The sequence below is a fragment of the Bufo bufo genome, chromosome 2 (genome assembly GCF_905171765.1).
Source record: "Bufo bufo chromosome 2, aBufBuf1.1, whole genome shotgun sequence".
Taxonomy (NCBI): Eukaryota; Metazoa; Chordata; class Amphibia; order Anura; family Bufonidae; genus Bufo; species Bufo bufo.
In genome coordinates this window covers 29,875,248-29,902,560 of record NC_053390.1, presented here as the reverse complement: position 1 = coordinate 29,902,560, position 27,313 = coordinate 29,875,248, and the positions used below count along the sequence as shown (strand labels likewise).

Here is a 27,313-nt window from a genome sequence, read left to right as displayed (position 1 = left end):
TGATGTTCCTTAAGTTCTGCTTTAGATATAAAGCATTTTCCACATTCTGAGCACGAAAATAACTTCTCTCATGTGTGACTTCTCTCATGTCTAACTAGATTTGACTTATCTGTAAAACTTTTCCCACATTCTGAACATGAATAGGGTTTCTCTCCTGTGTGAATTCTCTCATGTGTAACAAGATTAGATTTTTGTTTAAAACATTTCCCACATTCTGAACATGAAAATGGCCTCTCAGCTGTATGATTTCGCTCATGTGTAATAAGATATGATTTTTGTTTAAAACATTTCCCACATTCTGAACATGAGTATGTTTTCTCTGCTGTGTGATGTTTCTGGTGTGTAACAAGATGAGATTTATTTGTAAAGCACTTCCTACATTCTGAACAAGAGTATGGCATTTCCATTGTGTGAATTCTCTCATGACTAACAAGACTAGATTTCTGTGTAAAAGATTTTTCACATTCTGAACATGAATATGGTTTTTTTCCTGTGTGACTTCTCTCATGCCTACGAAGATTTGATTTCTCTGTAAAGCACTTTCCACATTCTGAACATGAATATGGCTTCTCTCCTGTGTGAATTCTCTCATGAATAACAAGACTTGGTTTATCTATAAAGCATTTCCCACATTCTGAACATGAATATGGTTTCTCACCTGTGTGATTTCTCTCATGTCTATGAAGATTTGATTTCTCTGTAAAGCACTTCCCACATTCTGAACAGGAATACGGCTTCTCTCCTGTGTGAATTCTCTCATGTTTAACAAGATCTGATTTTTGATTAAAACATTTCCCACATTCTGAACATGAATATGGCTTCTCCCCTGTGTGACTTCTGTCATGTTTAACAAGATGTGATTTCTGTGTAAAACATTTCCCACATATTGAACATGAATATGGTTTTTCTCCCGTGTGACATTTTTTATGTCTAAGAAGATTTGATTTCTCTGTAAAACACTTATCACATTCTGAACATGAATATGGCTTCTCTACTGTGTGAATTCTCTCTTGGGCAACAAGGTCTGATGTTTGTGTAAAACTTTTCCCATATTGTGTAGATGAATGTGGTTTCTCTCCTGTGTGACTTTTCTCATGAATAAGAAGACTTGGTTTATCCATAAAGTATTTTCCACATTCTGAACATGAATACGGTTTTTCTCCTATGTGACTTCTCTCATGTCTAAGAAGATTTGACGTCTCTGTAAAGCGCTTCCCACATTTTGAACATGAATATGGCTTCTCTCCTGTGTGAATTCTCTTATGTTTAACAAGATCTGACTTTTGTGCAAAACATTTCCCACACTCTGAACATGAATATGTTTTTTCTCCTGTGTGACATCTCGTATGTCTAAGAAGATTTGATTTCCCTGTAAAGCACTTATCACATTCTGAACACGAATAAGGCTTCTCTCCTGTGTGGATTCTCTCATGGGCAACAAGGCCTGATGTTTGTGATTTTTTGTTCCCACATTCTGAAAATAAATATGGTTTTTCTCCTATGTGACTTCTCTCATGAATAACAAGACTTGCTTTATCTTTAAAGCATCTCCCACATTCTGAACATGAATATGGTTTCTCACCTGTGTGAATTCTCTCATGTTTAACAAGATTTGATTTCTCTGTAAAGCACTTCCCACATTCTGAACATGAATACGGCTTCTCACCTGTGTGAACTCTCTCATGTTTAACAAGATCTGATTTTTGTGCAAAACATTTCCCACATTCTGAACATGAATATGGTTTTTCTCCCGTGTGACTTTTTTTATGTCTGAGAAGATTTGATTTCTCTGTAAAACACTTATCACATTCTGAACATGAATATGGCTTCTCTACTGTGTGAATTCTCTCTTGGGCAACAAGGTCTGATGTTTGTGTAAAACTTTTCCCATATTGTGTAGATGAATGTGGTTTCTCTCCTATGTGACTTTTCTCATGAATAAGAAGACTTGGTTTATCCATAAAGTATTTTCCACATTCTGAACATGAATACGGTTTTTCTCCTATGTGACTTCTCTCATGTCTAAGAAGATTTGACGTCTCTGTAAAGCGCTTCCCACATTTTGAACATGAATATGGCTTCTCTCCTGTGTGAATTCTCTTATGTTTAACAAGATCTGATTTCTGATTAAAACATTTCCCACATTCTGTACATGAGTATGGCTTCTCTCCTGTGTGAATTCTTTCATGTTTGACAAGATCAGATTTTTGATAAAAACATTTCTCACATTTTGAACATGAATACGGTTTTTTTCCTGTGTGACTTCTCTCATGTCTGAGAAGATTTGATTTCTCCGTAAAGCACTTCCCACATTCTAAACATGAATATGGTTTCTCGCTTCTGTGAATTCTTCTGTATGTAGAAATGCCTGAGCTTTCTGAAAACTCTTTACCACACTGGAACCTTTTACCCCCTTTCTGACCTGTACTTGTGGTAACAATCAGTGATCGGTCAGGAGAAGGTTCCTCATGATTAGGGGGATTATATAACAGATCTGAACTGTGAAGTCCTAAATGTACATTGACGTTTTCTCCTGAAGAGCGCTGCATGATATCTTCATCTTCTGCTTTATAATTTTGTGATAAAATGATATTTTCTTCAGAATTCTTACTGGGATTTTCTGTTAAGATAAAAAAAAAATGTTGACTAGATCTCTTAGGTGGATTCACAAAAAGAAAATGTCATAATGCCCACCTAAAGCTTAATTGTCAAGCACTTTTCAGTGCACCTCCTACTACTGCTACTGAACTTTCACACATGCTCAGTACAAGCTTCATTTTTCCTGGTTCTGCACGGAGATCCTCCATTTTCCAGCAGCCGCTTCAGTTGGAATTGCAGCTTCTAATTCCATCTACTGCTTATTTTCCTGCAGCCTGTACTGAGCATCTGTCAAATATCAGCAGCAGATTCCCAGTTGGCTGTGTTGTCTGGAACTTAAGTGAGTTGCCAGTTCTGGTGGCCCCTGTAATTTATATGATGTGCTGCCTGCGGTAGGCTCTTTAATCTGTATGACTTATCATTGCCATGTCACTCCATGACATCTTTTCTCCTCTACAGCCCTGACACAGGGGCCAACATGAAGATGTTCTGTGTGGGTGGCACTAACATTACAGATTGGTTGCTAGTTAGCCCCGCCCATCTTTTCTTAACGGTGTCCAGTTAATGCTTCATTTGGTGGTGGAAAGAATTGCAATTTTTGTCACGTCTCACCTCCCAAAAAATGAAATTATGTTTCAAAAGTATTTACTGGTAATGTTGAACGAAAATACATAAATATGCAAGTGGATAAAGCAAAAAAGTACAATAAAGAAAGCAAATAAAGGAGTTATCTGTAGAATAATGATAGGGGCTGTGTCCTCCCACCCCTCGGCCAACTAGGGATATATGTAAAAGAGAGAGCGAAGAGAGAGAGAGAGAAAGAGGAAAAAAACACCCCCCCCCTCTTACAGTCATGGGGACAAAAAGTAGGGGTCATAGCACAAATCATCCATAGATTCCATATCTTAGAGAACTGTTTTCTAGTTTCCGAGAGGGTCACTTTTTATAGTTTGGTTAATTCTCTGGATAACTGCTAAGATGGATAAATAGGGGGCGTCTATCTGGAAGCAACATGTATGCACGCGACCATCAAAATATATAGTAAAAATGTATACGTTGCATTAATACATAAGACCTAATAGATAGACAGGAGCTGACAGAGGGACATCTATGAATGACCTCAAACAGTCCTTTCTGAATACTGGCCCAAAATCAATGAACTATAGGACAGGTCCATCATATGTGAAGGGTATAACCTGTCTCTTGGCATCCCCTAAAACAGGTATGCTCAATTTTTGGCCCTCCAGCTGTTGTAAAACTACAACTCCCACCATGCCCTGCTGTAGGCCGATAGCTGTATGCTGTTCAGGCATGCTGGAGTTGTAGTTTTTCAACAGCTGGAAGGCCGCAGGTTGAGCATGCCTGCTCTAAAACATAAAGAAGAGAATGACTGATATATAATATGCAATCTGGAAGGTACTAATTGCACCCTATGAAGTACCTTCAGCAATATTTCCGTCAATGTCACCTGCCAACCTCCATTGCTGATCACCGTACAACAATCATTCCATTGTTCCAGAGTAAGAGTGTCCCCCATATCCAATTTCCATCAATACATAAAAGTATCAGAAAGAGTGAAATTGACCATGGAATAAATGAAAGAAAGGGATCCTTTTTCTACTCCTCTATACTGACAAAACCTCTAAATATTGGTATATTCAACCATCTTATCTCTCGGAACTAAGGAGGTTAAAAGAAATGGAAAAGTTCACTGGGTGGGGGAGAAAAGCAAGAAAGAAAATAGTCCCTGGACGTGAGTTTTAAGTTGAGCAGGAAATCTCCAATCTGGCATAGTTTGGCATGCTTCCACCAAAGAAAGATAATCCAGGTGGAAAAAGGCGGTTCTGGAATATAGGGAGCATCGTTGATGTTGTACCCTTTATTTTATATTTGAAATGGAATGTCTGCCATGGCTGAAGCATAAAGAAAGGGACTTTCACAGAAGGGTCCATATCCGCTAGGGGAATGTCTGGGGCCCAAATCAAAGTGAGTGGACTTACTGGTGCTAGGAGATCAGACTCTAAAAGCACCCATTGTGGGGGATTAGAAGTTGCAGGTGTCATCACCAGTTGAGATAACCAAGCCACTATAATAATACCTGTAGAGGTGAGGCATAGAGAATCCTTGTACTTTTTTATGGAGGTGCAAAATTCATCTGGAGATCCAGGGGCGATTGTATGCCCATTTAAAACCGAAAATCTAATTTTGAAGGAGCTTCAGTGCAGATTCCGAAACAAGTACCATAAGGTTTCTAAAATAATGTAGGATACAAGGCAGTGTAACCATCTTCACAGTATGGATTCTGCCCAACCAAGAAGAAAATTCCAGGAAATAAATTCTTGACATGATTTTGGGATAAGGCGAACATATTTCCATTTAAAAATGGAATCAAGAGAGTTAGGTATATTTACCCCCAAATATGGTAAGTAATCATCTTAAAGGGCTTCTGTCACCCCACTAAACTCATTTTTTTTTTGGTGTACTTAAAATCCCTATCCTGCCATATTGCCATACATTATGTTATTAATAATTTCAGTTCAGTAGATTTAGCAAAACACGTACTTTTATGATATGTAATTACCTTTCTACCAGCAAGTAGGGCGTCTACTTGCTGGTAGCAGCCGCAGAAAACCGCCCCCTCCTTCTGTTGATTGACAGGGCCAGCCGCGATCTCTTCCTCCGGCCAGCCCTGTCAGCATTTCAAAAATCGCGCTCTGAGATAAGGAGGCTCGCCTCCTCAGCACTCCCTCAGTGCGCCTGCGCCGATGACGTCACCGAAAGAGAAGACGTCATCGGCGCAGGCGCACTGAGGGAGTGCTGAGGAGGCGAGCCTCCTTATCTCAGAGCGCCTGCGCCGAATCAACACAGGCGCGCGATTTTTGAAATGCTGACAGGGCTGGCCGGAGGAGGAGATCGGGGCTGGCCCTGTCAATCGACAGAAGGAGGGGGCGGTTTTCTGCGGCTGCTACCAGCAAGTAGACGCCCTACTTGCTGGTAGAAAGGTAATTAGCATATCATAAAAGTATGTTTTTTGCTAAATCTACTGAATGAAAATTATTAACAACATAATGTATGGCAATATGGCAGGATAGGGATTATAAGTACACAAAAAAAAAAAAAAAAGACTTTAGTGGGGTGACAGAAGCCCTTTAAGTTTTGAATCCAAAATAAACAGCAATCAACTATTTGTGTCTGGGATGGCTTATTACAGTGTAAAACTTCAGATTTAGAAGTTTGAATATGTAGTCCTGACCTATGACTAAAAACGGTGAGCCTATCTAATAATTTGGGTAACGTGGTCACTGGATTAGGAACGTTAAACATGTCATCCGCAAAAAGATTTACTTCATGCGCACTCTCATTAGCGATTATCTGCCAAAAAATCGGGCAGTGTAATACAGGCTTTAGACTTTGTATTAGCCCGCTAGATAACGTTACATATTTTCCTCACATTATCAGGGGCTTTTCTACCAGGGATGAATCCCACCTGGTCAGCGTGTATTAAAGAGGGGAGGAAACGATTTAGGCGGGTAGCCAATATGGAGGTGAAGATTTTCAAATCAATGTTAAGGAGTGGTGTTGAGCACGAATATTGAAATAGCTAATTTTTATTGCAAATATCGCCACTTCGAGAATTCGCGAATATTTAGAATATAGTGCTATATATTTGGCATTTCTTTCCATCTGAACACATGATTCCTCTCTGCTTCTTGCTTGCGGGCCAATGAGAAGGAAGCAATGTCAAGTTCAGAACAATACTTAGTGCACCAATCAGTAATCTGTAGTCAGACCTGCTAAAATGTGAAGTTGCACGTAGTGTGAAAAAAAAAATCTAATCACTGCCGATTAGCGCAAATCGCGAATATATTGGAGCACTTGACTTTATCTGCATATAAAGCTATTATAATGTTCTGCCGTGCCAACCATTGTCTCCAGTCTCAGGAAACTTATACCAGCTTGAAAAATGTAGCCAAAGTGACCCACGCCTGTATTTCATGTTACGAATTCACATTACGCGATTTTTACATTGCTGAATTATCGCATTCGATAAAATAATCTCAAATTCTCGAAATTCGCGATAATATGACGAATATTCTACTAAATATTTGTGAAATATTGAGAATATGAATATAGCCCCTGCCGCTCATCACTATTAAGGAGGGATATTGAGCTATAATTTCCCGGGAGTGAGTGATCTTTGCCAGGTTTAGGGATTACTGTAATTAATGCAGTTAAAAGATCTGAAAGTAGTGGACCACCCTGCACCATATAATCACAGAAACTCTTCAAATGTGGCAAAAGAATATCTTTACATTTTTTAAAATAAAGAGAAGAGAACCCGTCCTCTTCCAGTGATTTCCCACTTTTCAAGGACATTATGGTTGAATCTAGTTCCTCATCACTGATGGGGAGATTAAGAGTGGCAGTGTCCAAAGGCAACAGTTTTGGAATTGGTAAATGAGCTAAAATTGAAGACACCTCAGAAACAGGAGCATCCATAGGGTCAGAATACAACTTTTGGCAAAATGCATGGAATTTGTGATATACCATATCTTGACAGGATTGGATGTGACCTGACCTCTCTCGTCTCAAATTTGATAGATATATTAATTTGCTGGCAGGTGCAAAGCTGCACTGTAAGCACTTTATCCAGTTTGTTGGCTAATTTATAAAATTTCGCCTGGGTCCATCCATGCGCCTTTTCAGTACGGTATAAGAGGGTGGCATCCAGCTGTAGTTTAACATCACAAAAAGCTTAAATGAGATACAGTGAAGGTTGTCTTTGATTAGCTAGTGCCAGTCGGAATAGTTTTTATTCTGAACCTTATTATGTTCTTGATTTTTTAAAATATTTTAATGGTTTTTCAATAAAAGTTGCAAGCAATGAGGACTCCTATCATCCTCATTCAACATACAGAAAGTAACAATTATAAAGTAATAGCAATGTGCCTACAATGAAACCTCCAAAAATATATCCTCCGTTACCAGATATAAGAACTGTAACCTTGTAGTAAAAGAGGTCAAGCGTAAACCGTTTACATCCATCAGGACACTGTCAGACGTCCCAGCATACATTTGTCTCTTTCTCTGTTACCACTGGGTATCATCGCCTCCTCCAGCTCAGTATCAGAAAAAAAAGTGAGTTAGGAAAAACTTCCACCTTCCCATAGAGCGTCTAAAGGACCCTATACACGGGCCGAGAATTGAACAGATCATTACTGTGAATGCTCGTTAGGGATGATCTGGTGGTGTGAATGCACCGTCGAATACCCGATGAACGAGAGGAACGCTCGTTGATCAGGTAATTGGATTGTTTGTGCAGCACAAAAAAATCTTTGTTTCCCGGTGGTAAATTGTGCTGTGTAAACACCATCTGCTGCCAGGAAACAACGAGACAGTATGGGGAAGAGTGGTGGCATTAGCTGTAGGAGATCGATGCATGTAAATGCACTGCTAGCAATCAGCAGATTGTCGGGAAGGAACGCTTCCTTCCCGACAATCTGCTTGTACATCATCCCATGTGAAGTAAACACTTTTCTTTGTCTCATTGTCTCCAATCTCTCCAGATAAAAAAAGAGTGGTGAGCCTGGAGATTAACTGCTGCATACTTGGGAAACGAGATGTCAACCACTCTGATAGCAGACACTTCTAGCTAGAAAAATAACAGCATAAACTATAGGAGGTAGATGAGCGGGTTTTTTGGGAGAGATAAGTGGCCTTTGCCAAGAGTTGAATAGTACTTCCGTTGGACCTAGAGCTCCCTTAAATCTACTGATTTGGTGCACCCAGTCTAAAACCTCCCCCCACTAGGACACAAGTTTAGGGCAGTCCCAGAGTCTATAATATAAAATTGTTTGTGGCTTAAATCGCTGACAAGAAGATTTCCGGTCTGGGGAGGTTGGAGATGATATATTGCTCTCTGAAGTATTTTGCGTTGTGTCTCGAACCCACATTAGTTAGGTGTTTTCGGAAATAAGCCCATCCAATGAGAATGCATGGAAGGACCTCAGAGAACTGCAATTTTTTAACCCATCCTCTGAATGCTATTTCTGGTCGTATGGAAGAGATGGATTTCCATAATTGTCCATATATTTGAGAAATAGATCTTCTAGAGGCAACCCCTAAAAGGCCGTCAAAGGGATTCGTCCAGGCTTACCCCGTAATGTCATTTAGTTTATGAGATAAGTGTCTGATCTGCTGATACAGGTATAAGTAAACTCCTTGCAAATTAATTAGGGTGCACAACTCCTGCCTCCACATTATGCCTCAACTTCCCAGGACGGCAAGTTCCTTTCGCCTTCCGATCCCTAAACAAAATGCTTCTCATTTTAACTTGGAAGTCAGGATTGTTTCAAAGAGGTAAGTGTTTAGAGCATTGATAAGAAATGCATTTTTTTGGTGGGGATAGTCGTTTGCTGCGGTCCACATGCGGTGGGGCTGCTCCCCCAATGAAAAACACGCTACAGTGTTAGGGGTTGAGCAGCTCCCCCAGATTTGCCACTATATTTCTGTGTTTGTGCATTGATAAGAAAGCTTAAAATGTTGGTGCGAGATTTTCCATTTCACCAGGGTATCCCTAAGAAGGAAAGAACCCTTTATAGAGGGAGAGTTGCCAACCTTGACTGAGCCAGGGCCATAAGAGCCCAGGAAAAGGCAAGTTGTTGGAATAAAAGGAGTTACCATGTGTCCAGTCAAGGAGGTGTCTAAATCGGCAGGCTAAGTCGTACCCTCTGAGATTAGGGAAATTTACACCTCCCTCATCTCTAGACAACATCCATTTAGATAAACCTATCCTAGGCTTCCTCCTAGGCCAGGTAAACTTGGTGAAACTGGAGTGTAAATATTGCACGTCTGCGCTCTTCAACAGTAGAGAAGGGATAGAGAAGCTGTGCAAAGCATGACATTTTGACCAGATGGCATCGACCCTCCATATTCAGAGGTAGTCCTAACCATCTCAACAGATCAGATTGCATCCTATGGATGAGAGGAGAGTAATTCGGTTGGTACAGAGAGTGGCCCCTATCTTCACTCCTAAGTATGTCCCGCTTTCCTGAACTACAGATAAACCGAGGTCATGAACAGAGACAGAGGATACTTTAGGTTTTCCCCCTATCCACAGCAATTCGCATTTAGAGATATTGACACGGTATCCAGAAGACATTCCAAAATCTGTGAGTGCCTACAATATCACCGGGACTCCCTTCTCTGGATCTAACAGAAATAATATATCATCAGTGAACGGGGCTATTTTAAGCCATCGGACATTGTCAAAAGCCTTTTCAGCATTGATGGTAAACAAGGTCGAGAACAGACAACACCATCCTGATGTTTGTGATAGCAGACCTTCCCTGTGTGAAGCCTACTAGTTCTGGGCCAAGAAGGGAAGGCATAACATTCGCTAGTCAATCTGCTATAAGCTGCGAGAGGATTTTTGCATCTACATTCAAGGTAAAGTATTAAAGTATGTAGTTTGAAATCTGCTTTGTGCTAGGGTCGCTAATAGTTTGCCTGACTTATTACCATATCTGAAAAAGGAAGCCTTCAGGCCCGAGCTGTAGTGCGGTTCGCGTTGCAGTGTCCAGTCATTAAAAGCCTGCTGTGCTTCACGCCATGCTGTCAACTTCAAAGGAGAAGGAGCATCTCTAATCATGGATCTGACTAACAGACTGGCTGATATATAACCCTCCAGCAGATCCTACCCACAATTTACACAAATAAGTCTCCTGTAACAAATCTAAGTCAGTTTTCAGCTATTTCTCTTTAAAGGGGATCTAATTCCCTTAACATTTCAAGAAATTACTTGCATAATGGCGGTGCAATAGAGGAGATATATTCCAACATAGGAGACCATCTGGGGGAACGGACATTTGCCTCTAAATCTAAGGCTGAGTGCTCTATCGTAGGCATACAGCAATCAACATCTCAAATATAACATAAGAAAAGAAAAATAACCAAACAAAAGAACATGTACGAGGTAAAACTAGCACAGTACACATATCTCCCTCCATTTCGGACTGCATTTATCGTACCAAGAGACTTCCCTTTTTTCTGGGAGTAACATTGCTCATTTAGTCAAGCCCCTGCAGAAAGACCCGTGCAGATTGGCATAGCAAACTTAAAGCTTAGGGGTTGACTATTCCTAAAGAGAAGTCCAACCAGTATTCAAAGAAAGACAAACAGCCTATCAAAAGTATATTATGATATCAAAGAGAACCGGAAGATATGTTACATAACCGTTCAGCCGTCCGTCTGGACAATCTCATAGCAACTTGTTTTCAGATGCCTTTGCTCCTTCAGGAAAGAAGTATTGCAGTTGGGCACAGCGACTGTAGCCCATAACTTGGAGATGGTTGATTCCATGGACCGGGGACCCTCTCGCAATTATCTACGATATGTCGCCCAGCAATCTTGCCAAGGTCACTCCTGGGAGAGTGAGCCTGGGTCTCCCAGTTACTCAGCATCAGACCTTCATCTTCTAAGTGAGAAGCTGTCTCCGCTGGGGAGCTAAAGGTCACCACTGCTCTGGTAGATTGAGTAAATTCTGAGGATAGCAGTGGACCAGTTCCACCCTATTGGTACCTTGTAAGGCTAAGGCCTCTGGCATTTTCTCCTCACAATGCTTGTGGAGCAAATGCAGTTTAATATATTCTGGCAACCACAAGATTCTCAGGTTGTTTCTTCTTGACCTATTTTCAAGGCCATCCAGCTGGTCCTTCAACACAGTTATCCAACTGTAGCTGTCTTATATGGGCATGGGTGTTTCCCGACTCAGACTCCAGCATATTCACTCAATGTTATAACTCCTCCAATCTCCCAGCATGAGCCACTACCTCCATCTGTAGTAACTGCAGTGAGGCTGAAATGGTGGTCGTGATGGTTTACTTGATATCAGGAGCAAGTTTTATTGCTATCTTAATAGGCAGTTGTATAGTCTATCATAATGCCCGCTGGGCCCGAGTCCACCCACTCCTGGTCCTCCTCTCGTATTAAAGGAGAGTTGCCAGCATGCGTCACTTCCTTTTACATTAGCTGCTTCCACCACCTTGGCTGAAGACCACAATTTTATCTCTTGGTTGTATTGGTCCGCACCTGCTACTCCGGAGCAGGTACCTCTCCATCCATTGACCCGCTGTGTCAGGCTTCTGCCAGTAATCAGCTATGTCTTGCAGTGTATGTAAACTGGTGTGGAGCATGAGCCAGTAACGTATACTTGTTATGGAAGTATCGAGGACAAGAGGAGTGGGCAAAGTGTGATTCCTGAACGTTGAGGCGGTCATATTGTAAGAAGGCTTTTTGCCTCTTAGGAGGAGAGTTGAACCTCCTAACATTATGAAAGAGAATCTTTCACATTCCAAAAGAGAAATAAAAGTACTCATGTAATCAGTAATAGGAGTGGAACATCAATCCTAATAAACAAAAACAGTATAAACATAGATACAAAAACAGTCAGGAGCCACATATCGGACAGAATTTGCTAATATCGTGCCCTGAAACACCCTAGGCGTGGGAAGATAATGGAATCCAGATCCGTGTCATGAGAAATATATGATAAAAAAGAAAGGAAAAAAAACAACACACTGCTCTGTATAAAGAAAGAAGGCTGTGGTGGGTCCCGCACCTCATTTGGGAACAGCAGTATCCCATATAGGGGAAACCATCAGAAAGTAAACAAGAGCGGGATGGCAAGAAACCACCACAGCCCCCCAAAAGTATAAAGTCGCCCTAGAAATAATAACTTGCTGTAGTAAGAAGAAACCAGCAACATGGAACTGTCTGAAAGTCCTTGATAGCTGAAAAATAGTCAGACCAGAAAGTACATCAAAGAGTAAATGTAGTAAACCCTAAATGTCCATCTAACATCACCGGATCAGGCACCAATTCCACCGCCTATCACAACCCAGCGTCACCCTGCCTTGCAAGTGGAGTGTACCAGTAAAATATATTCCTGGTACAAAAAAAAAAAAAGGAATAGCTTGATAAAACAAAATACTCAGGGGAAGAAGGAGCAAGTTGCACTTCCAACAATACTGCTAGTAAAAGCACTACCAGAAGGATTATCGGCAGGACAGAGTAAGCCAGTTTCCAAAGCCAATAACGACCAAAACCCCTATATTAATTCCTTGAGAGGTATAGTTTCCAAAATGTGGTCTTTAGGGGGTGTTTCTTTAGGCTTTAGCACATCAACGCCTGTGCAAATCTGAAATGGTGCCTGAAAAATGTCCTACAAAATAATGACCCCCTAAAATCTACAAGGTGCTCCTTCAATTCTGAGATTCGTATTCGAGTCAAGTAGAACTCTAGGGTCACATATGGGATATTTCTACAATCTGCAGAATCAGGGTAATAAATGGGGTTTTAGTTCTATTTAATCACCTGCTTTGTTCAAAAACAATTGCCGTGGCTTCTGCTACTTGAAGACGGGGGGAAGTCAGCAGAAAGAGGCCTCCTGGTGGCAGGCATCTGCTCAGAAAAATCAGTGGCAAGCTGGGTAACGAGCATATTCTAGTAATCCAAATTTAGCCTCTTTCAGTACGAGGAAAACATTCCCCCGTTTAACTTCTATAGCGAGGGTCTAAAAGCAGTAGTCATCATTTAACTGGATGATAACAATACACTTGAGAGTATGTCAGCAACCAAGCAAACAGATTTCATATTCTGAGCTGCATTGAGATGGTTGGTCACGGCCAGTGTCATCGTCATTATCATCATCATCAGCCTCATCCCCTAGCTGTCTCTGGGAAAACTCCATTTTTCGCTTATATTCATTGGGGGACCCAGGAACCGTGGGTATAGCTATGTCCTCTAGGAGGCGTTGACACTAGTAAAAGCTGTTAGCTCCTCCTCTGGCAGCTATACCCCCTCCAGCCTGGAGAGAGAGCTTCAGTTTTTTCTAGTGTCAATAGGAGGCAAGACCTCCCTTTTTATTTTAGTTTCTTGTTTTCCTTCTTTAAGGTGGGAAACAGTGGACGCCTCGCCTCCCGGGAGAGCACGCTAGCGTTGGTCCGCCACGCTGCCTCCTCCCCCACAAGAAGACAAGGTGGACCAGGGCAGCCTCACTCCCCTGCATCCTGCCAGCAGAAGGGTCACCCATCCAAGCCCCCTTTCCAGCGTCCTGCCACTACGGTGCCAGTAGCTGAAGGGGTGACCCTGCTGGACCAGAGGAAGGGTGAAGATGGCGGCAGGACAGAAGATCAGGTGAGTACACGGGACTAGGTAAGTATGTTTAACCCTCCCCTCCCTCCCTCGTCATCATTTTCAGCAGGGCCAGCCTATACTCAGGGGTTCAAGACCCCATGATGGCCAATGGTTACATAATTTAATCAGGGTTGGACCTGGCCTTGGTGGGACACGCTGTCTGTGTAAATCAATAGGCCCTCCTCAGCCCTCATCACTTGGACTCGCCATCAGGTCGCAAGTACAGTGTGCCATAACATCCCCCCTCAGGCGGAGTTCCTTACAAGGCACACAGGGGGTTAATTCCTCTGTTCTACAGCGGGAGGCCGAGCGCACCGCTGTGGACCGGGGCGCTCGGTCAGGCATGCAGAGGGGGAGTGGAAGAGGCTCCCGCTCTCCACCCCTAACGCCATCATCCACCCCTTTCAGGAGCAGCCCTGATTACTGGGGTTCTACCTCTAGTACAGTGGGCCTTAATTGTGGAGAAATTTAACCTGTCATTGAGGCCGCTAAAAAAAAACTAGGTCCCCCTCCTCAGCCCTCATCACCGCAGGCCACCCTGTCTGTGTGGTCCCAGCCTGGGCCTGTGTCCTTTTTCGGATAAGGAGGACCTCGCATAGTTCCCAATCCGATCTTCGGGCCGTTTGGTTGATAATTCTTCACCTTCGCAAGTCCCGTGGACGACAGCTGAAGTATTCCCAATCCTCGCTCCGGGTCGTTTGGTTGATAATTCTCCACTTGCGCAATCCAGTGAAGGACCTCTGCAGGATTTCCAATCTGTCCTCTGGGGCCGTTTGGTTGATAATTCTCCGCCTACGCCATACAGTAGAGAACCTCTGGAATTCCCAATCCACCCTCCTGGGTCGTTGGTTGATGATTCTCCACCTGCGCAATTCAATAGAGGACCTCTGACATTCCCAATCCACCATCCTGGGTCGTTGGTTGATAATTCTCCACCTGCGCAATTCCATACAGGACCTCTGACATTCCCAATCCACCCTCCTGGGTCGTTTGGTTGATAATTCTCCATCTGCGCAATCCAGTGGGGGACCACTGGAACTTCCCAGTCCACCCTCTGGGGTCATTTGGTTGATAATTCTCCGCCGGCGTGGTTCCTTAGGTAGGTAATTGAACTACGATTGAATACGGTTCCGACTGTCGCGCTATCCTTCCATAGGCGGAGTGTTGCACATCACGTGTTTTTCTGTTGCATTACCCCCTTCAACAAGGATCATTAGCGGGGGAATAACTAAACATCCTCAGATGCTGAAATTCTGCGGCGCCATGGCTCTAGGTGCCTTCGCTTATTTCACAAGGGGGCGTGGCAACAGTTGGTACTAGCAGGTGCCGGAACTGTTACCCTAGTGCTATATGGGTGCCATCAGTGGACACAGTGGTTTTTCCTTCCTTTCCTTTGGTGCTGGTGTTGTGCATGATTATAACATCCTCTGTCTTCTCAGGGGGTTCCTAGCATCACTTCTGTGTCCTAGAGACCCCGTCTCCATGGGCCCCCGTTGTTCCAGTCGGTCATGATATTGTCCGAATCAATACGTAGTGCCTACTCCATTGCACATATATGGCGAGTACGTTCCAGCGAGTCAAGAGTTTCTAACTCTGTGTTCTCTATCCACCACTCCCCCTTCTCTGGGACTGTGGTTATGCTGGATCTCATCCACAGGTGCAGTTTTTCGCTCATGCTCGAGTTCGTGGTCGCTGCAGTGGGACGTCCCCCTCAGGTAGTGTCACGGATGGTGTTGCAGGAAACAATAAGTAACAAATAAAGATCCGACTGACTTGATCCCAAACTAAGGAACAAAAGGGTGAGCCCTATTAATGCCCTAGAGCTCCCCCTCACTGCTCAGCCCATGCAAAGATCTCAATGATAGAAAGTTGCATGTCCACGTACCTTAGACGGAGTGACACCTGCAAACCCTATAATAGTGAGGGGACACGACCACCGGCTCCCTGCACTCAATACGGAGGGAGTCAGGGTCACCTAGATTCAAGCCAACAGGAAAACACAAATACAGAAAAAGACTTATCTTGAGGAACCAGCAGTAGCCACTTCAAGCAGTGAACCCAATCCAGGAAGTAGTGTAAACCGCAAAGTGAAGCAGTATGGGAGGAGATATATAGGGAGGCAATCACTGCTAATAGGTGACAGCTGGGAGAGGGAGAAGAGATGTCAAAGCGAAAGCAAAACAGAAGAACATCATGCAGGAGGTACTGAAGAACGTCTATCAGAACTTCTCAGAGATCTGGTGGTGACAGGTAGGGGCACTACCTTGGCACTAGCTTGGCAGTTGCGCCTGTTCAGCACCCTTCCTGGTAGGGTTTTTTAAGGTTAACTCCACTTAACTGGGACAGTATGGTACGTGGCTTCTACGGATAGCCTCAGGCCTCCCTCTCAGTTTTGCGCTGACGGGGTAAGTGCTGGCTACTACTGTGGGAGCGGTATTGTGTTACCACTACATGTTTGGGTTCTTACTGCACAGCTCTTTGTCAGGCGGTGGACTCTTTAGCACTAAATTCGGTGGCCTCTGTGGGTGGCCCCCTCCTCTGCTGGGGTATGGGGCTAGCAATACAGTGTGACTCCCCTTGCCTGGCTTCCCCCAGGCAGAGTTTTTCTGCACTGCCACTTAATCCTGGCCACTTTGTATAGCGCCGGTCTCAGACAGGGAATGGGCTTAGACCTAGCCTATCCTTCTCCTGTCTTTTCCTCCTCTGGCTCATGGTTCATAGCCACCCCCCGCATGCCTTAGTAGTTCCTACATTACTACCTTCCCTCATCTGCCTTTGCACGGGGTATTCGTTTGGTGGCCTTCCATTCCAGGCACGCTCCAGTCCCGACTGGTGGGCTGTGGCGCCCCCCACATCCCTCCTTTTACAGGGACTCTTCCATTGGTCTGGGTGTGCTAACGGTATCTACGCGAAGCTTCCCACCTTCTCTCCAGAGCCAGTGTTCCGGAAGCATGCGACGTGGACACCCTGATTTCTCCTTGGCGGGAGTTCTCCCTCCTTACATGTTACTTCCCCTCCTTGACAGAGTTCTACGAAATCTCAAGCTGGAGGACATTCCGACAAATCCTAGTCGCTCCGAATTGACCCTGTCGCACGTGGTACGCCGACCTCGTTCCCCTTCTAGGAGACGTCCCTTGGTCACTGCCGCTCAGAGATGACCTTCTTCACAGGGTCCGGTCCTACATCAGCATTTAGGGTCTTGTTTGACGGCGTGGCTATTGAAACCGCCATTCTGACTTGGAGAGGGTTTTCGGCGGACGTCATTCGCACTATGGTTCAGGTCAGGAAGCCTGCATCGCCCAGGATCTATTATTCTGTGAAAGCCGGGACATCCCCTCACTCCGTTTTTTCTCTCCCCGCCATCCTATCCTTTCTACTATCAGGGTTGGACCCGGTTTAGCCCTTAGTCCTTGATGGGTCAGGTGTTGGCGCTTCTATCCTGGGGCGGCTTCCAGTGTACTCTGGTTTCCCTGGTGCCATGGAAACCTTCCTCAGGTAGTGGCACATACGGTTCCTCCGTACAGTCCTTTACCACCTTGGGATCCGAATATAGTTTTCTCAGCGTTCCAGTCTTCTCCCTTTGAGCCCTTGCGGGAGATCTCACTCCGGCTCCTGTCCTAGAAGGTAGTCCTTTCTTGTGGCTATCACATCCATCTGACGGTCGTCCGAGTTGGGGGCACTCTCTTGCAGAGAGCCCTTCCTGGTTCTTCACAAGGATAAGGCGGTTCTCCGGCTCATTCCTTCTTCTCCCAAAGGTGTTCTCTGACTTCCATATAAATGAGGACATTGCCTTTCCTTCACCGTCCCTCCCCTTAACACCCTACGGAAGGGAGTTCGATTATTTGACGTTGTCAGAGCTCCGATCATTATTTGGCAGCTTCCAGTCTCTTTCGGCGTAAGGAACCCCTTTTTGTCTTCTGAAGGGTCCTCGCTAGGGATTGGCGGCCTCCACAGTGGCGATTGCAAGTTGGATTCGGTCTGCAACTGCTGAAACATACCGCGCCCGGAGCAGGATTCCGCCCTTAGGTGTCACGGCTCACTCCGCTGAGCGGTGGGCACTTCTTGGGCTTGAGGGAATCGTGCTTTGGCTGCTCAGTTGTGTAGGGAGGCTACTGGTCCTCCATACACACGTTCACAAAAATTTACCAGGTGCATACTTATGCATCGGCGGTCCCTGCCTTGAGCCGCGTGGTCTTGCAGGCGACAGTTCTTAGATGCCTGCAGGGATGCTTGATTCCATGGGTCTGTGGTTTTTACCTCCCTGTGGACTGCTTTTGGACGTCCCACGGTTCCTGTGTCGCCCAATGAATATGGGCGAGAAAAGGAGATTTTTGTATAACTTACCAGTAAAATCTCTTTCTCGCTCTTCAATGGGGGACACGGCACCCACCCAGTATTATTTTCCGGCCACTGTTGTGGCTGTTGCTGGTTTGAACCCCGTTGGGTCCTTTGACATGGTTGGTTTTCCACGGGTTTTTCTTTGGTTGGCTTGCTTCTCCTACTGCTTGTACACAAACTGAAGCTCTCTCTCCAGGCTGGAGGGGGTATAGCTCCCAGGGGAGGAGCTAACAGCTTTTACTAGTGTCAAAGCCTCCTAGAGGACATAGCTATACCCACGGTTCCTGTGTCCCCCAATGAAGAGCGAGAAAGAGATTTTACTGGTAAGTTATACAAAAATCTCCTTTTCCCCCTGCACCAGCAACTTCTCCTAAACATCCTCCCCACCAGTCGTAGCTCCTCATCCTCCACCTTCCTTCTCCATGCAACTTCATCCATGTGGGTCCTCAACAGCTACAGGGCGGTGATCAAGAGGTGTAAGCTGTTCTACTTTCAACATCTCTTGTGGAATCAGTATGAGCTTTTGCTCCAATATCAAGATCAGGGATGACCTAGTTGATCTCGATGATTTCTCTACTCTCACATCTGGCGGTAGCTTTGAGAGGCCGGAGAACTCGACACATGTCCCTGATAAGTTGCAATTGCCTAAGCTCACAGTAACACATGCGTCCTGCTGCGGTGGTCTGGTGCATGATGTCATCATTAAGCAGTCTACACGAATATCGCAGTGCCAATACGACACCTATTTACTATCTGTCAGGTGAATAAAGCCCTATGATTATGTTTAACTTATAAGGCAAATGCAGGGCCCTAACATGATGTTAAAAAAGCCTGCAGATTTGCGTAGCTCCTCTATTACATGCACACACGTGTGTATACTGCATGACAGGTCTTACCTTGTGATATAAGAGGCTGGAGCTCCTCTATTACATGTCACTGCACACACGTGTATACACTGCACATGACGGCTCTTACCTTGTGATATAAGAGGCTGGTGCTCCTCCATTACATGTCACTGCACACACGTGTATACACTGCACATGACGGGTCTCACCTTGTGATATAAGAGGCTGGTGCTCCTCCATCATGGCCTCCTTGTACAGATCCTTGTGTCCTTCTATATACTCCCACTCCTCCATGGAGAAATAGACAGTGACATCCTGACACCTTATAGGAACCTGACAACACAATGACACCGTCATCACTCAGACCCCTCCAGTGCTGTTACTGGAGAATTTCCCAGCATTCCCAGCAGTGTCACCTCTCCAGTCAGCAGCTCCATCATCTTGTGGGTGAGTTCTAGGATCTTCTGCTCCTGTGTCAGGGGGGGAGGGGGAGGCTCTGTGATGGGGTGAGGGGTCCTGCTCCGCTCTCCTGACTCCTGGAGATGGATAATGGGAGTCACACAGTCCCCCGATATCTTCTTCACTATTGTGTACTCCTGTGGATGAAGAGGAAAACAATACTTACAGAAGATCTGTCAGCAGGCTCAATACTACTACTACTCCAGGTATACTGGCTGGTAGGGATGACCCTGCTAACTAAAATGATACCTGTCTTGTGAAAATCAAGTGCAGTATTTCCGCCCCTCTGTGCACTGAAGACCTAGTTTGTATAAAGAATAAACGTCTTTGTTCTCAGGAAAGCGGGAAGTCATTTTAATTAGCAGGATCAACCCAACCAGGCAGTATGACTGATTATTAAGGTAGCCATGGGCTTTCCTCCTATTGTCATCTTCTATATGTCTATATAGCTGGTCAACTAGTTACATAGCTAGCATGGTTAAACCAAGGGATGGGTTGAGAACTGAACACGTCAGTGTTTGGTCAGTGATTTCCATCAGTGTTTGTGAGCTAAAACCAGGATTGGAGCCTCCACAGACATAAGGTATAAGGGAAAGATCTGCGCCTATTCTGTATTTAGAGCCGCACCTGGTTTTGGCTCACAATCACTGACCGAACCCTGACGTGTGAATGAGGCTTTACATATTGTTGGGAACTTTGTTTGGTACCGTTGGATGTACTACAACCCTCATTTTGCAATTCAGTAATGAGAGACTTGTTTATTTTCTACAACTGGCCCGGGTACTGATTCCAGCACCATTCGCCGGCCACTGCACCTACATCTCCTGTCATGCACCCACATCAAACTCACAATAGCAAGGTGACCCCAACTACCATCAAGCAGGACTCCCAACCTCAGGGTGTGACCTGAGGGAATAAAGGCTGCGCCCTCCTATCACTGCCGTGGCCCCAGGGAGCATCACTGTGAGAACTGCCATTGTGAACAACTGTTGCAGCCAGAATCACTACCACTCCCATCCTCAGGTCCTCAGAGCAGAGAATGGGAGTGCCTGGCTTGTGGCACATTTATTTATACATATAGGTTAATCATGTCCCGTCTTAGACGCCTCTATGCAAGACTATAAAAAAAAAAATTTGCAAATCTTTCCTCTGTTGTGCTTTTTCATAAGTGTATAAAACATTTATCTAAGTATCCTAGTTATAGTGGATTAGATTATATATACCTATAAGAGGCCATATTGTTATATGTATGTATTTTAAAGATGGCCGAAAGAAGTTCATGGAAAGGTCACCGCTAATAATATTTCTTCTCATGGATGTACCAGTCTGAACAGAGGCCTTCTTGTCTCCTTATGGATTTATGACAGGAGATAAGAGTGCTCTCTAGACGCAGCTGGTGCTAATAACCTCTACAGTTTGGTGTTTATTAATGAAGCAGAAAATCTGTGATATCTATATACGCTTATAATCAACGTTAGTTTTGTATAAGAAAATCAATAAGACATATGTATCGTTTTATATTGTTACGTATTATTAACCCTTTGGACACCAGAGTTTTGTTTTTGTTTTTTTCATTTTTGCGTTTTCATTTTTCTTCCCTATTTTCCGTGAGCCATAACTTTTTTATATTTCCAGTCATATAGCTGTATGAGGGCTTATTTTTTGTAGGACAAGTTGTACTTTCTAATGTCACCATTAATTATGGCATAAAATGTAGTTCCCACGGCGTATTGTTTACGGCAAAACTGACCTATGCCCTTCATTCTCTGGGTCAGTAGGATTACAACGATACCCCATATGTATAGGTTTTTTATGTGTAAATAGTGTAAAAATACATTTAAACTTTGAGACTTTTATTTTTTTTTTATATGACCATATTCTGACCCCCATAACTTTTTTTTATACTTATGTCTACTGAGCTGTTTAGAGGCTCATTTCTTGCGGGACAATTCATAGTTTTTATTGATACCATTTTGAAGTGTGCATGACTTTTGGATCACATTTTATTTCATTTTTTGGGGTAAGAGAAGAAATGAAAAAATGGCAAATCGGCCATTTTGACCCTTTTTTCCGTTACACCATTCGCCGTATTGGATTTTTTATTTTTATTTTTTTAATATTATAGGCGTTTTTGGTCGCAGTGATACCCAGGATGTTTATATTTATTGTTATTTAGGTGGGGGGTTTTTATTATACGAAATGGGGGGTGATTTAAACTTTTATATTTTTTTTATATATTTTGTAACGTTTTTTTTTTTTTTTATAATCATTTTAAGGCTCATAAATGACCTTATAAATGATGTTTTAAATTTTTCATTTTGACCTATAATGGATAAAAAAAAATGACAATTTCTTTGCATTTTCCTTATTTCTTATATTGGCCTGCCATCTGGTGGCCAATATAGGAATTGCAGCATTAATGCTCCGAATTTCTTCATAGAGACTCTGAGCATTCAGCGCATGTACTGAAGTCCTGATTGGCCGCACGGGGCTTCAGTACTAAGCTTTTGCGCACAGGTGCCGTGATCTCACTTGATCACGGCATCTAAAGCATTTAATTACCACGATCGGCATTATTGCATTGCTGTTTGAAACAGCAGAGACTTGCACGTGCGAGCGGGCATCATGTTGGCAGATGTATAGTTGTTAAAAGTGCTACAGCAATATTGTCACTATTCAGTATCAATGCATATTACTGAATAAAATAAAATATGTATATACAGTACAGACCAAAAGTTTGGACACACCTTCTCATTTAAAGAGTTTTCTTTATTTTCATGACTATGAAGGCATCAAAACTATGAATTAACACATGTGGAATTATATACATAACAAACAAGTGTGAAACAACTGAAAATATGTCATATTCTAGGTTCTTCAAAGTAGCCACCTTTTGCTTTGATTACTGCTTTGCACACTCTTGGCATTCTCTTGATGAGCTTCAAGAGGTAGTCCCCTGAAATGGTCTTCACTTCACAGGTGTGCCCTTTTCACTTCACAGGTTTGTTATGTATATAATTCCACATGTGTTAATTCATAGTTTTGATGCCTTCATAGTCATAAAAATAAAGAAAACTCTTTGAATGAGAAGGTGTGTCCAAACTTTTGGTCTGTACTGTATATATATATATATATATATATATATTATTACTGAATAAAAGACCTAAATATTTATTTCAGAGGTAACTCTCCGATTGGAATAATCTCATTCCATAGTCAATACCAGGCTTGATAATTTATATTGCTACCCCATTATCCGTGATTTGTCATAGTTGGGTGCAGAGCAAGGATTCATATCTTTTATTAACGTTATTGAGTTTTTATATCTAAAAATTGTGGTCGAGGCGGATTGTATTATATTATTCTGTCTGAGAGGAACTGTGTATATGCTGGTATTTGTGAATTTTTGGTACTGCATATCATTGTGTATCTTTGCAGATTATTGAGTTTCCCATTGATTAATCTTTTTATTTTAAATTATCGTATAATAAATCATTTATATTTTTGCATAGATGCCTGTACCTTGTTTTACTGATTGCACAATATAATTAAATAACTGATCAAACTCTTTTGAGGTGTTATGTATGTCCACCTCGAGGATCAACTGCATTTGAAATTTTTTCTTTGATCCTTTTATATAAAGCCATTTGTTTTATATTCCCGACACCTCATAACTCAGACCCTCCATACCCCTTATCAGTTTAGTTGCTCTTTTTGGTACTTTTTCAGCTCCAAGGCATCCTTTCTATAAACTGATGCCCAGAACTGAACTGCATGTTCCGGATGAGGCTGCACCAATGCTTTGTAAAGAGGTCCTTACTCGCATGTGGTAAGGATGCATGTAGATTTGGATTTGTGAACATACATTGAAGTTACTATTTAATGTTCCACATTCAGGTTCCAGTTTTTATTGGTGGTTGGTAACATGTGGATCTCCCTGTCCACTGCCTTAATAATCCCCCATAATCGATTCTCCACCCTCCAATATATCCTGACCCCTCTGTCACCTATCTATCACTTCATTTTCTGTCTCACCCTCACATCTCTATGGAAATATCTCCCAGCACAGCAGACCCCCTTCCAATAAGGGGCATATTATACATAGAATACAGTTTGTACCCAAATAAAAAGTGGGCCCAGTGCTCTAAGAACCAAAACCCTTCTGCCCTACACCCAGACTTCAGCCATTCATTTAGCTCACTGAGGACCCGCTGTGGTTCCCGTGTTGCATATGGCAAAGGCAGTATTCCAGAGATTACCATCTTTCAGGTCCTTCCCTTAAGTTTGCAACCTACTTCTTCGAAATTATTCTTAAGGACCCTCTCTCAACTTCCATGTATTCTGTCATTGGTTTCATCATGAACCAAGACAGTTGAGTCATCACCAGTTCCTCCCAGTAACATATCCACCTGTTCCACCACATGCCGAACCCTGGTACGAGGGAGATGTCAAACCATTCAGGTATACTATCCGCCGTCCTGATAATAAAATCCCTTATAAGTCCTAACTGTACAGGCCCACCTGTACTTGCACCCCCCCCCCCCCCCCCCCTCCCATCCTGGCTGTTAGAGCAGTATCCTCTAGGGTTGCCATTTCTGGGACTGACACCCTTGTATCATTACCCAACTTGGCAATTTTGCTTAGATGCACAGTAATAGAATCAGCCTCTCTGTTCTTGGATCCCTTTCTACTCCCCCTGTATACATTGACCCAGCTACCTACCTGCTCCTCCTGACCCTTATCTCCAGCTGCCATTTCTACTCCACTGAATGCTTGCTCAATGAGCAGCATGCTCCTCTCCAGATCACCAATTTTCTCATTCTGAACTCTAATGTGAACTTTCAGATGGGCAGCATGCTCCCACCTGTCACAGCGGTATTCAGACCTCCTGCTCCAGTTCTGTATACCTTTAACATATGACAGTGTGCACCGAAGAAAGTCTCCAGTCCTGCTAGCGATTACCCCAGATACAACAGAGAACAGGAATTGTTCTTAGGATTTTAAATCCTGCTTTTAACAATGTATTTGTAACGCCACTAGCAGCACACAGCAGCCCTTTCCTCCTGGGTACAACGTGCCTACTTACCTTCTCATGGCTCCTACAACATGACTATTGGTCACTGGTCACATGATACATCACTCACCATACTGGGGGCTGATCTTCAGGTTCTCCGTCACTTGGAAGGTCTGGAGGCCGTTCTCCAGGACCCTGGACTCTTCCTATCACTTCCTATGATGGATTCTCCTTCCCGATGTCTGACTTGTTACAGAATACAATAAAGAGGAGAGAAATCTAGAAAAATTTACCTCTCCGCTCAGCAGGGAGATGATCTCCAAGGTGAGGTCTAATATTCTTCTGCTGATCTCCTTCCTGTCCATCCTTGGTGGCTTATTCAGGAGAAGGCTCGTATTGCTGGTTTTCTTCATGACGCCTCCAAAAAAAGGGAATAAAGGTTAATCAGTGAGTCCCATGTCCCCGATAACGAGGCCGAGAAAAAGTACAACTCATCCCGCAAAACTCAGACCCTCATAAAGCTGCACTGACGGGAAAACCCTGAGCTCTGTGTGTATCTAAGCTCCAAGCAGTGCAGGGTGTGGAGGTAGGAGACTCTGAGCTGCGTGTGTATCTAAACTCCTGGCAGTGCACTGTGTATCTAAGCTCCTGGCAGTGCAGGGTGTGGAGGGAGGAGACTCTGAGCTCTGTGTGTATCTAAGCTCCTGAAAGTGTTTCCCTCATTCATACGGAGCAGATTCCCTCATCCAGCACAGAATGATGACAACCCCCCCTATCCCCACTACTCCTCCCCCCATCATACTAAGCTGAGGAGCGGAGAAGGATTCCTTGTGTGTAATGGAGGAGAATCTCCAGAGGTGACATGTCTGAGCTCTCCACCACACTGTCTCCTCACAGCTCATCTTACCTGCAGGCTGGAGGAATGGCTGATACCAGAGAGAACAAGAGCCCTGACTACCGACCAGGACCTGCCCAGTATCTGCTGCACTGCCAGAGCTGAAGGACCTGGGGTGACGTCACCGTCATGTGATCAGTGGGGGCGTGGCTTAGAAGTGGAAGGAGAAGAGGTGGTGAAGGACCTGGGGTGATGTCAACGTCTTGTGATCAGTACAGGGGGCGAGGCTCAGAACTGGATTGGATAAGAGGTGGTGAAGGGCCTGTGATAATGATCATGTGACATGAGGAGTGGAGAAGGATTCCTTGTGTGTAATGGAGGAGAATCTCCAGAGGTGACATGTCTGAGCTCTCCACCACACTGTCTCCTCACAGCTCATCTTACCTGCAGGCTGGAGGAATGGCTGATACCAGAGAGAGCAAGAGCCCTGACTACCGACCAGGACCTTCCCAGTATCTGCTGCACTGCCAGAGCTTAAGGACCTGCGGTGACGTCACCGTCATGTGATCAGTGCAGAGGGTGGGGCTCAGCAGTGGATAGGTGGGGGAAGGACCTGGGGTGACGTCACTGTCATGTGATCAGTGCAAGGGGCGGGGCTCAGTAGTGGAGAGGAGGAGAGGTGGGGAAGGACCTGTGGTGATGTCACCGTCATGTGATCAGTGCAAAGGGCGGGGCTCAGCAGTGGAGTGGAGGCGAGGTGGGGGATAGGACCTGTGATGACGTCACCACCATGTTATCAGTGCAGGGGGCGGTGCTCAGCAGTGGAGAGGAGGTGGGGAAAGGGTTATGATGAGGGTCATGTGACATGAGGGGCGGAGGAGCGGGAAGGACGGATCTCTATAATACAGCCGTGCAGCACAGTTTGCAGGAATCTATGCTCTGCAGATGGTATTTGTTGGAGGGAAGGGTCAGCCTCCTCCCGCCAGCTGTCAGGTATATGGGGCGGCCTCTGCCTTCAGCGAGATCTCCCAGAGAGGTGTGATGGCGGATCCCTTCTCCCCGTCCGCCTGAGATCTGGGAGTTTTCAGTAGCTTTGATAGCTGAGATCAGAAAGAACTGCAATAAACTGTTGGCTCGGGGAGCAGTGTAAGAATTGTGTGGTTTTTATTTTTTACAGAAAAAAAGTTTTCTTGATCTGAAGCTGAAAAGAAAGTAATTTAATGGGAATGTTCCGGTGTCTCTGGTGGACGGCTATCCTCTACTTGTAACACTCAGGCCTTACTATTCCCTGCTACAGGAAACCTACATGGGTTGGACATCAGGAGGGCGGCTGGAGCGAGGAGGCTGTCCCTTCCCTAGAAAAAATACCATCTGCAGATCATTGATTAAACTGCTTTATTCTTCGGGAGGAGGCCACCTGGCACCAGCTGTTGGGTGGAGTATCACACACCTGTTGGTAGAGGCCTCCAGCAGAGGAACTTTGTAGTCTGGATGTTTTTGGCCATTTTCCCCGGTTTCCTCTATGCAAAGTCATCAACTCTTTACTTTATTGCACTTAAACCCCCGTGTCGGCGATTCAGACCTGCGGTTTGCGGCTTTCTATAGTGCGGCGGCTGTGCCATCGGGTCCCCATGGGGCTGTGGGGGGACCCGATGACATGTAAGGCAGCGCGATGTCTAAGGAAGCCATCGCGCTGTCTTCCGGGGAAGAGCCTGTGAGATCCAGCCACCTGGATCTCACAGGCCGGAAGCTGTATGAGTAATACACACAGTATTACTCATACAGCCAATGCATTCCAATACAGAAGTATTGGAATGCATTGTAAAGGAATATACCCCCAAAAGTTCAAGTCCCAAAGTGGGACAAAAAATAAAGTGAAATAAAAAGTTGAAAAAATAAAGTTTTCCCCTCCAAAAATTCAAAGTTTCAAGTAAAAATAAAAAAAAGTCATTTTCCCCAAATAAAGTTTAAAAAAATTGGTAAAAAATAGGGGGGAAAAAAAAGTATACATATTAGGTATCGCCGCGT

General features: G+C 44.0%; 1 protein-coding gene and 1 long non-coding RNA gene across 2 annotated transcripts in view; both read right to left on the bottom strand.

The window, feature by feature from the left end:
* The window catches only part of LOC120992083 (zinc finger protein 585A-like), an 81,367-nt gene extending 62,149 nt beyond the window's left edge, over nt 1-19,218 (bottom strand). The window contains exons 1-2 of the mRNA XM_040420834.1: nt 19,187-19,218; nt 89-2,620 (exon numbers count right to left, since the gene is read on the bottom strand). Coding sequence (XP_040276768.1) covers nt 89-2,620; nt 19,187-19,217 — 2,563 coding nt within the window. The 5' untranslated portion in view covers nt 19,218. The remainder of the gene's footprint in view (nt 1-88; nt 2,621-19,186) is intronic.
* Nucleotides 19,219-19,530: 312 nt separating this feature from the next.
* LOC120991295 lies at nt 19,531-25,415 on the bottom strand. Its single transcript, XR_005776617.1, has 3 exons — nt 25,358-25,415; nt 24,744-24,868; nt 19,531-19,573 (listed from the first exon to the last, which is right to left on the bottom strand). It is a non-coding gene; the product is annotated as an uncharacterized LOC120991295 (long non-coding RNA).
* Nucleotides 25,416-27,313: the final 1,898 nt, after the last annotated feature.